This window comes from Xyrauchen texanus, chromosome 16 (genome assembly GCF_025860055.1).
Source record: "Xyrauchen texanus isolate HMW12.3.18 chromosome 16, RBS_HiC_50CHRs, whole genome shotgun sequence".
NCBI classification, from domain to species: domain Eukaryota; kingdom Metazoa; phylum Chordata; class Actinopteri; order Cypriniformes; family Catostomidae; genus Xyrauchen; species Xyrauchen texanus.
In genome coordinates, this window is record NC_068291.1 from 27,103,464 (window position 1) to 27,114,270 (window position 10,807).

The window sequence follows — 10,807 nt, forward strand, 5'->3', positions numbered from 1 at the left end:
AAGCCTTTTTAATCCATTCTTTCACCACGGTCTCTCACCTCCATCCCTACTTCTGCTTCTCTGAGGAATTTAAAACATTGTATTGCAGCACTTCATGATATTGCCTCATGACAAAATCGCTTTTGCTGTATGGCTATTGTAAGTCACTTTGGATATAAGTGTCTGCTAAATAAATAAATGGAAAAGCATTCATTTCAATAGTCATGAAGAGATTAAAGTGCTTTACGTACAGGTACCGTCACAGTATGGGAGGAAGCAGAAGGCGGCACTTCCTCTGGCTCGGGGTGATTCCAGTGACGAGCGTTATACACAGCTTTAGCAGGAGACTGCATCACAAAAACACAAAACATTTAAAGTTTATGTAGATTTATATATCTTTTTGCATTACAAAAGTCTTTGTATTAATATACTGATGCACAGATATCTTTAAAGGTGAAGTATGTATTTTTTATAATGTGCAGACTCAACCAGAAGCAAGCTATTAGTAGGTTGACCCCCCCAAAGTCTTAACACTCAAATCAAAACACAGTTCTGTTTGTATGAGTTTTCTGATCAGCCCTAAACAGCAAAAATACATCGCTCACCCAATTACTTGAATTTGGAGTGGGGCTACCTGTTTGCTGACCAACAGAAGACGGGGTGAGTTTTGGGAAACATTTTATTATTTTAGTAATTCATTTTGGAGTGGAGCTATCCGTTTTCTGACCAATGGAAGACAGGGGTGAGTTTTGGGAAACATTTTATTATTTTAGTAATTCATTTTGCAATTACATTTGTTGACATCAGTGGTGCAAAAATTACACACTTCACCATTATAAAAATCATAACCATTGATTCTGTTGAACTGCATATTAAACCTCTGAGTATTAAAAGGACAGAGAACAGAGAATAAAGTCCAAATAAAATAGCCTTACTTTTTTTAGGCTTACTTTTTTTGGCCCACTAAAGATCTTGCGACCAATCTCCTTTGACTTGTCGGTCTGTTTTCCGTACCGCTCTCTCAGTGACCCAATGGAGCCCATCTCATCTAACGACTCCTGAGAATCTGACAACAGAAAAACAGAAGTCATCTATTTGACAGCAGAAAATTAATTGAACAAAGTTCAGAGGAAGGAAAATGGCATAAAACACCTTGACCATGTTTATTCCTGTGTGTGAATACCTGTATTTGCACTGCTTTCACTCTGTTGGCTCTCCTGAGAATCGCTTATCTGGGGACTGTTCGGGCTGGCCGACAGAGCTGCCATAGGTGCTTTCTTCTCCTTCCACTGTTTAGCTGCTGATTCTTCCTCTTCGTCACTGTCGCTCTCGCTCAGCTCGTCAAAACCAAAGTATTTGATCTTGTAGCTGGTGCTGCCAGACACTGTGGCCTCTCCATCTGCGCCCTGAGCCTCGTTCTCCTCAAAGCCAAAAAACTCCAGTTTCGTCTCCTTCTTACTTTTACTCTGGGTGGGCCTGAACCTGAGTAGAATAGCAGACAGAAATATGTCAGGGTTTTCTATTCAATAATTGATGCAACAATGTACAAATCCAGCTGATACGACTTATACTAATAATTAATAATTATTTTAGCCATTTATTATTTTTAATTTATGGCTGAACAATAAGGCATAAGGTACAGCCAGTTATTATAATATAAACCCCATCAGAGTGATCTGGGGCCAGTTACATAAATCTGTTTTAAAGGAGTCTTGTTTTCTTTTAAGACTGGTCTGAACGTTTTCAGTCAGTTGCATAAAACTTAGAAAGTTCTCATTTAAGACCAAAATGCAAGACTGCATAAGGAAAGTTTAGATGCAAGTGGGTTTGGTGAAAATTCACATGCAAAGTGCTGATGGGCAAGGTCAAGTGCAATTTAACTTTGTTTTTTCTCCGGTTAATGAACTGTCTGTGTCCTATTATATAGTTCATTCCCTGTCAAGCACCAGCGATATAAACAAAGACAGCACATCCATAAGAAGTCGGTAGTGTAAATGGACTGTATGCAATGAATTTGACATTTTTTTATGTGGACTTACGTTCTTTTGCGCATTAAATGAGATCCTTGCTTAATGTCAGACATGTTTCTATGATAGTGACAAGCTCCTTTTATACCAGATGTCACCAAATAGCAGACCGCAGTCCAGGTCCGGACCTTGGCTTGGCTTCCAGACTGCAATCATCTTGACATTTGCTGCCCCATTTCACCGTTTCTATACTTCAAGTGTTCAGCGTGACAAAACAACGGAGCTGTGTACAGCACAAGCACTCGGGTGCAGATAGCACAGATCTTTCAGTGCTGTATCCTCAAATACTTTTCTCTTTTACAGAGCAGGCTTCATTTAAGCCCTTTCGCACGCAGAGTTGCAGACGCGGTTATTTTAACGATAGAAGACCATAGCAGAGAAATACAATGAGCAGCAATACACATGGACACTGGCATCTTTCGTAAAACACACTGCAGATTCGATGCGTGAAAAAGGCATCACTCCCAAGCCTAGTGGCTGCATATATAAAAAGAAAAATTATACTAATGTTACATGCATTATAGATCTAATATGAATAAAGGATAACATAATGCAACAAAGATTTCATGCAAACGCACACAGACATATGTAAACTGTGGTATAAGCATTACAGATTTGCATATCATGTAACATTTATGTGCAGACAAATAAGACCCACGTTTAAATCTATTAGTATTATATAATGGCTGTTTTAGATGGTATGTTATCCCTGCAAGTTACCCATTTTTCTCTGCTCTGCTTGTCATGCATGTTCACAACAATGTTTTATATTTTTGCGGCTGTCACGTGTCATTGTCCTATCAAACGTAACTTTAATCAACCAGCATTTAGGTTTTAATTGGTTAATTCCCTTCAAAACAGTCTGAAATCACTCCTTATTTCCTATATAGTGCACTATCTGGCATTCACTATAAAGAGAGTGAGTGAACGAGTGAGTGATTTTTTTCACTCCATTTGTGGTTCAACGATTTTAAATGAGAAATAATGCCTGTTGTGGATATATAGAACAATATAAACATAATATGTAGTAATTGGAGAAGAAACCAATTAACTTTGGTGAAATGGATGAAGACAGTTATGAATAATGACACAGAGAGCCAAACTCGGCAGCATCCATCCATTTACCCGCTTATCCTATGTAGTGTAGCAGGGAGTAAACTCTGAAGGGAAAAAAGCATATTTTAAATTAAGAAAGTTCATGCTGCAATCTCACGTGCCCACTTGTGTTGCAAGAAGGCTCGTGTAATCTAAAACGGTATCTGTATTACATTGGACATTAATATAGTAAATGATCATTTATTTTTAAATTAATTCAGCGCATGCAAAATAAGAAGCGGCATTCGTGAAACTTCTCATTCATAAACAAACTGAATGACCTGGTACTTGTACCGACTGACTGAATGAGATGGTCATGTTGTTTGTTAACTTCAGCATCGGCATGGGAGTCTACCTTGTTCATCATGGAGAGAAAAGGGCGGAAGAGCTATTAATGTGTAAAAGTGACTGATGTTTCTGCACATTAAGGGGATGTCACTGTGACTTGTATCAGTGCTGCCGAATACATTGAAGTCTATGAAGTGACGCGTCAGCACAAACTCAGCTCCAACTTCATACCAAAGAAATGCATGAAACCAAATTTTCACACACGTTTTGCCTCACAAATGATGTCTTTGAGAGTACAATTAAATTATAATCAATGCACCAAAATGTCTTTGTCAGCACCCCTAATATATATATAAAGTTACCGGTAAGTGAGACATCCCTATACAACAGGCAGTGAAAGTGACTTTACCAAGAAGTATGGTTGGTATATTAATGTGTTCCAGTATGTATGTACTGTGTTGTGTACCTTGTAGGCTTCGCAGGTTGCGTGTCTGTTTTCCTCCGGAAAATTCCTGCATCTCCCAAGTCGGCAGGTGCTGGGCTCACAAACTCATCCACACTCCTTTCAATCGAGTCCTGGATGGTCACGTTACACACCGACACACAGGACGGGTGAAGAACGGTGTAGTCCCTCACCCTGCCCCGACCTGCGGGCTTGACCACCGCACTTCCAGCAACCCCTTTGCTGGTGCTCTTAACCGGGGCAGGGGCTGGTGTAGATCCTAATGGTGGTGCTGTACCTACTGCAGGGCTCTGCACATCACCGGCTGCAGAACTATCTGGCGCTTTATTCCGGGTGGGTCGTCTGTACACTCTATCATTGGCTGGTTTAAGAAGCGGAAGCTGCTCAAAGTCAACAGGTTCCACAACAGGTTCAGTGGGGCACTGCTCTGAGCTCTTGAGCCCATCAGAGTAGTTCCAAGCCTGGGTAGAGCTGCGCTCCTCATCCCCTGGAGTAGAGTCTGCCCCGAGAGAGTCACAGTCATCAGGGAAGTCTCTGCTGTGGCTCTTTAAACTTAAGGGCTGGGAGAGTGGGTTGCTCACTGTGAGACAGGATTTGTTCCAAGCTCCTCCGGTACTAGAGATTTGTAATGAAGCTGGAATTGTTTTAGATGAAATGAGAAAATAAGAAATTACATAAAGTTGCGTGTAGGGTGACAGTATGTCAAACAATGAAAGTAATGAAAGACCATGAAAACAGCAGTATCTTGCTTTTTCCCCAAGCTTCCAACTCTTTTTACAGATCCATTTCCATGACTTTTAAAGTTGTTCATGATTATTGGATATGGTCAGAGACTATTTAGCAGAGACGGACAACTTGTATTAAAATAAATAGGAGAAATTAGAATGCCCAACTGTTGTAGAAAGGAAGTCCGGCCTTACAGGTAAAAGAGCCAATCAGCTTTTAGATAGAGATCGCCTGCCAATCAACTCGGGAATGTGCATGCATATTAGCTGAACCAGCCTGAAAAATAGCTAATTTAAGCGTTACCTGAGCTAAAGAGACACAATGTATGATACTATTGTTGTCAGATTTTCCTACTAATTTGAAATATGTTCTTTGTTTGTAATCTTAACCAACTGTTTTGAAGATTTCTGTCTTTGCTCATTTAAGTAGATAGGAAATGTACTTTTATGCTGCTTGTTTATATAGACAATAGCTGCCAGCCTGCTTTTGGCCCCAGCTCTGATATGCAGGACCAGTTATGTGAGACTCTGTTGCACACCAGTCTATTATTGTGGTAACATGATGGCACTTAACAACAAAATGAATTGTGATTGTTTATTAACATGTCTCAGACGGCTCCTTCACGGGCATGTAGGCAATTCTCTGCATCATGAACTGGAGAATCAAATTTTCCTTGATATTAAGATGTCTCCCCAGTCTAAAAAGAGCATTTATAGTTAACACCCTGCTGAAACATCTTGTTTTGAAATCTGTGCATTCATGATGTCACGATACATTACTTATTTGTATTTATACATCCACACAACATGCGTCATCGCACCCTTGGCCCCACCCACTGACGCTCAGTTCACGAGACAGAGAGCAGGACAGACAGGCACATTGTGGCCAACCATTTCTGAATGCCACAGAGTACCCCATCTGGACTATTTTGAATTATATTTGTATATAAACATGAACTAGAAAGAAGTCTTTGAATGTTGCCATGCATTTTGCACAGCTTTTAAAATATGCAATGCCAAGAAACAACTCTGAAGAGGGGACGGCATTTGTCATTCAGCTGCTGCTTTTTGCTGTTTTGAGCCCTAACTAGTCCTGAATGCGTTGTTTTTATTTGTATTTGTTGGTCTAAGTAAACATGCACTAGATGGATGTTTTAAATTTTTTACATTTGTTTCCGGTGATGTGTGCCTGTGTGTGTCACTGGACCCGATCGCAAAACTGTGAGGAAACCGTTTCATACATGAATATTTCTTATGTCATGACTGTTTGATAGTTTACTGCACTGCTGTGCTTACAGAAAGTGAACAGTTTAATATATTCGGATGCAATGTGTTGGATGTGTAAACCCTGAAATGTAGTTTTATAATGTTGTGGAGCTTGTTCGTTCTCTTCCGATTGAGTTTCAAATATGGCTGTATTTGAGGAGCTGCACGATGTTAGCCAATTATAACAGTGGCCGTTTAAATTAGACAATGATGCCAAAACAAAGCGTTTCAGTCAGCGGGCTAGAGACAGGGTGGAAAATTATCTTATAGTACTAAATTATGACTGTTTTGGTGCAAAAATGTTTTCAAACATTATCAGTGGACCTCTGATAATAATATCAAAATGTCACAATTCCAAAAAGGGGCTAAGTTTTCATTAAAAGGCTGTTTCACAAATTTCTCCCTTTCAAACAGCTAGAATGAAAGTGAATGGTGTGGAGTGATGAGACAGGTTTAAAAAATGTTAACTATTTTTAACTTGACTTGTCGTCTTCAAAACGCAATGCTTACGGCGCAACACCGTAAAAACTATGCCTGCATATATGTGACACCATGGGCAAAGATTTCCATCTGACAAATATGTACATAGACTACATTTTGTTTTTTAAAGTGCAGATAAATGGGATATCCCTGATTTAGCTATAGAGTACTTGAGTTGACAAAATGACTAAAATACCCATCCCTACTTAACAAGATGATGAGTGAAATTGTGTTACAAAAAAAAAGAATATAACAAATACTTTGAGTAACTTAGAAAAATTTAAAAACTAAAATGGAATAACTGTGGTGTCACTGAATTGTTAAACCTCATTATGAATTGTTCCATGATCAATTTTATGATCTTTAGGGTGTTATAACATAGTCTAAGCCCTTGTTTCTGTGTTCCTCTAATGGTCATAATTAGCCTTGCTAAAGAGCAGAGGGAAAGTGTGTAGCTGCACAGGGCTGAAAATATCTTGCTGAGCCCCAGAGTCCATGCCAGTGTGCTTACACGAGCAACTCGTTTACAGAGAGAAGACTTTAGCAAAGCTACTGCTATTCTCAGCACAGTATAAAACAGTCACAGGCACTCAATCCTGCTGCAGAGAGACATCATGAATCACATATCACAATGCTGTGAGGTCATCAAAATGACTCAGTCATCATAATGTGGCTCTGAACAAAATGAATCAGTGGCTGGGAGGTCATATTCAGTAACCTGCAATAAGACTAAGCACTCCAAATTACTCTACAGCCATGTGCTCATTAACACAATAATAACATTGTAATAATGTCATTTCATTCATGATCATGACTGCACATGAGCTAAAAGAAACTCTAAAGACATCATAAGGTCAAAGACTAATAAAATGTCTATAGTTTAAGTTTAATTTCCTACCTGGGCTGTTGGGACAAGCCACACCTCTGCCGATTCTTGGGTTGCTCCCCAGGGTGGAGATGCCTTCACTGGTCACTGCCGTGGCCATTCTGGGTTTTTCTGTCTGGGCTGTCTTGGACTGCTCGTTTCCAGTTCCTGCAACATCGGAGTCCACCTCAGACTGGGGAGTACCTCTGGATGTTACAGTTTTGGACTCGTCATCGCTGTCAAAGCCAAACGGGTCCTCTGAGCTATCATCATCATCAAATCGAGGTCGTTTGGTTAGCTCTAGGACCTCTGGTTTGAACGAGGGCCGTTTGACCCCCAGTTGGGCCTTATATGTTGTCTCTCCCCATTTAGTGCTGAGAGTGGCTTTCTTATTGGAAAACACCTCATCAAACTTCGAGCTGGCCTGTCCTCCCTTCCGAGTGTAAGTTTTACTAAATCTGGATGTCATGGTGATGTTTGTTACATATTCTCTATGAAAACAAAAGTCATAAAAATCATCAAACATGTAGCAACAAATATTTATGCTTATAACACCTTTCAATAGCCATGATCCAACTGAAACATAACTATGCAAACAAATTATTATAACATTACAACATGGTAACAAGTCTAAAAATGGATTAAAACATAAACCCAAACAAACAACGTGAGGGACATATTTCTGCCACTCAACTTCCCTTTCAAGCACATAAGAGAAACCCAGATGGACTTCTGGCACCATTATAAACATTTTGGGCAATAATATTTATTCACTTATAGGTGCACTCTGCAACATAAACAATTTAATCCATGAGTGAAAGTGTCCAAAAATAAGGTGTTTACTGAGATTAAGCTAATAGTATTTGACTAGTCATGTGATCCTAACATGGCTGCCCCCATAAGGGGACCCTCTCTGTGTAGAGTAAAACAGCTTTTGTGTCTAAATCTCATGTGAGTGGTCATGATGTTATCCATATGTTTAAAAATTACTATTAATTTAAGAATAAAACTTTTAATGAGGAAAAAATGGGTGTACCTTTAAGAGACAGACGGATCTACAAGGCCCTTATCGATATTAAACTACGTGCAATTAACTAAACAACACAGTTTAAAATAGTAAGATGCCGCAACGACGTCAAGAAAACGAACACAATGATCTGTTTAATTGGGGCAGTGTTATAGCAATAATGTAAAATACATAAGCAGAGTTCTGAGCGCAGGTTGAAGTACAACAGATGGGACTCCCCAAACACCGGTAGCTTCTCTACTGTTTATTTCGCTATTCTCCAGGCTTTATTTCAAACAAATGCATTAATACAAGTCCTAACACCCCTGCTAAACGTATTACAAGGCTCGAAGTTGTGTAAAGAGCGCGGTTGCATCATGGGTGTTCGAAAGGGTCAGATGCGCTCTTGTTTGCACACTCACCGATCAGCCGTCTTTCCTCTGGGCCGCTGCACTCCGCGGAGCCGCTAAACACAAGCCCAGACGATCTGCTCAATGAGCGAATACGCAAAGCTCGGCTACGGCGCAGTGCGACCGACAGAAGTACAAATTTGGCACGCTCGTGAAAGACTGCTGTTGTTTATTTGTGGGGAGCTGTATCTGTCGGGCAGCGATGCGCCATTAGAGTCGCCCCTCCTTCTCCGCCCCAACGTCGGCGTAAAGTCTAGCGTCACACCAGAACGCGGGTTGGCCAATCAGATGTTCGCGAACTGATGGTCCATGCAGCAAACGTATCTCCGATTGAACAAAAGGAAAAAGAAAGCGCGTTCTAATTGGTGGACAATGTTTGTCGGTGGGCGGGGCTTTCCGGGTGAGGTCAGACAGGTCTTGAATGATAGAAATCTAATATCTATTTATTTTGATTTACACAGCCTGTTTACTTAACATAACACTGTTCTCTCCGGCTCTTGTTTATTAAACATTGTATTTTCATAAAATAAAATATTGACGTTATACTTTAATAAGCATGTACATAAAAAGTTGTCTTGTTATTTTTAAATAACTTTAAAAAAATGTCATGGCCTTTTTTCTTTTCAAACTCCAACCCATGAAAAAGCATGTGCAAATCCCTTCAATACTTCATTTCTGAAAGGGTTAGTTCACCCAAAATTAAAAATGATCTCATTATTTACTCACCTTCGTGCCATTCCATGACATTCTTCAGCTGAACACAAACGAAATTTCTTAGAAGAATATCTCAGATCTGTAAGTCCGTACAACACAAGTGAATTGAAGGTCCAAAATACACATAAAGGCAGCATAAAAGTAATCTATAAAACTCCAGTGGTTAAATCCATATATTTAGAGGTAAATTAGTGTGGATGTGTAACAGAGAAAAAAAAATTTGTACAAAAAAAAACAAAACAAATTTATATATATATATATATATATATATATATATATATGTATATTTAATTATAAAGTCTCCTCCATGCCTAGTAGGTGACAATATGCACGAATAATGCGAATAGCCAAAAACAAAAGAAGAAGAGAAAAGTGGAGATTAAGAGTAATAAAAGTACTTAAATGTTGATTACACCATATCACTTCTCACAGACACTCTGTGAATTGCCTGATTCACCAGGTGATGGCAGTGTTGTGAAGTAAACGCTCACGATGACCTTTCACTGACCTATGTATGATCAACTTAATTAATAAATGTATAGCCATAACATCATTTTTAAAAAATTAAATTAAAATTAAAAGAGAATGCAATGCTAACGCTGTAAATGTTTACCATGGTAACCATAGTTCTCCCCAAAACTAGCCTAATAATAGTTGTCTACTGTAAAATGTATAGGGAGTGCATACTGAAGCTTTCAGTTCAGAGTGTTTCTGACATTTCTATTTATTTATTTATTTTATGACTTGCTTTTTAATACTACTCTTTTTATTTTAATAAAACTGTAGTAACTATGGTATTGGTGGAAATTATGTTTACCTAATTAGAAATGAGGTAACAGTGGTAACATGTTTTACCAGATAGAAAATATTGGATTACCACCATAACAAATGTGTTCAAACAGGTGCACCTTTAGTAAGAGATAACAACACAGACACAAACTCTAGCCTTAAAGACATGAATTAATTTTGAGTTGGCATTGCACTTGTAACAGTGATGCCAATCATATGTACCAATATTATTTGACTGTATGCAACCACAATAAAAAAATCAATTCAACAACAATGATTTATTAAAGGGACAGTTCACCCACCCATAAATATAAATTCTTTCAGCATTTACTCAACCTCATGCCATCCCAGATGTGTATGACTCTCTTCTGCAGAACACAAAGGAATATTTAAAGAAAAATATTTCTCCATACAATGCAAGTGAATGGTGACCTGAATTTTGAAGCTCCAAAAATCACATAAATACAGAATAAAATAATTCATAAGAATCCATGCAATCCAACCAGTTTTGGGTGAGAACAGAACAAAATGTAACTCAATAGTGTAATGATGTTTCATCATTACAGAGACATATTAAAGATTGTATTAGTCATACTGGTCAAGCTAAATTACTAAAAAATTCAAATGTTCATCCAATTAAATGGACAGAATCAGGGTGAACAATAACAGGGCGGACATTCACTGGATAAATGGAAACATA

The 10,807-nt window shown here is 38.7% G+C and overlaps 1 protein-coding gene across 2 annotated transcripts in view; it reads right to left on the reverse strand.

Moving 5' to 3' along the window:
* LOC127657282 (wings apart-like protein homolog) overlaps nucleotides 1-8,831 on the reverse strand; it is a 31,541-nt gene extending 22,710 nt beyond the window's left edge. The window contains exons 1-6 of one of the 2 annotated variants that reach the window (XM_052146010.1): nucleotides 8,617-8,831; nucleotides 7,222-7,679; nucleotides 3,856-4,486; nucleotides 1,163-1,461; nucleotides 930-1,045; nucleotides 231-326 (exon numbers count right to left, since the gene is read on the reverse strand). In XM_052146010.1, the coding sequence (XP_052001970.1) occupies nucleotides 231-326; nucleotides 930-1,045; nucleotides 1,163-1,461; nucleotides 3,856-4,486; nucleotides 7,222-7,657 (1,578 nt within the window). In that variant the 5' untranslated portion in view covers nucleotides 7,658-7,679; nucleotides 8,617-8,831. Of the gene's footprint in view, nucleotides 1-230; nucleotides 327-914; nucleotides 1,046-1,162; nucleotides 1,462-3,855; nucleotides 4,487-7,221; nucleotides 7,680-8,616 lie in introns of both variants that reach the window. The other variant, XM_052146009.1, reaches the window with a different exon arrangement.
* Nucleotides 8,832-10,807: the final 1,976 nt, after the last annotated feature.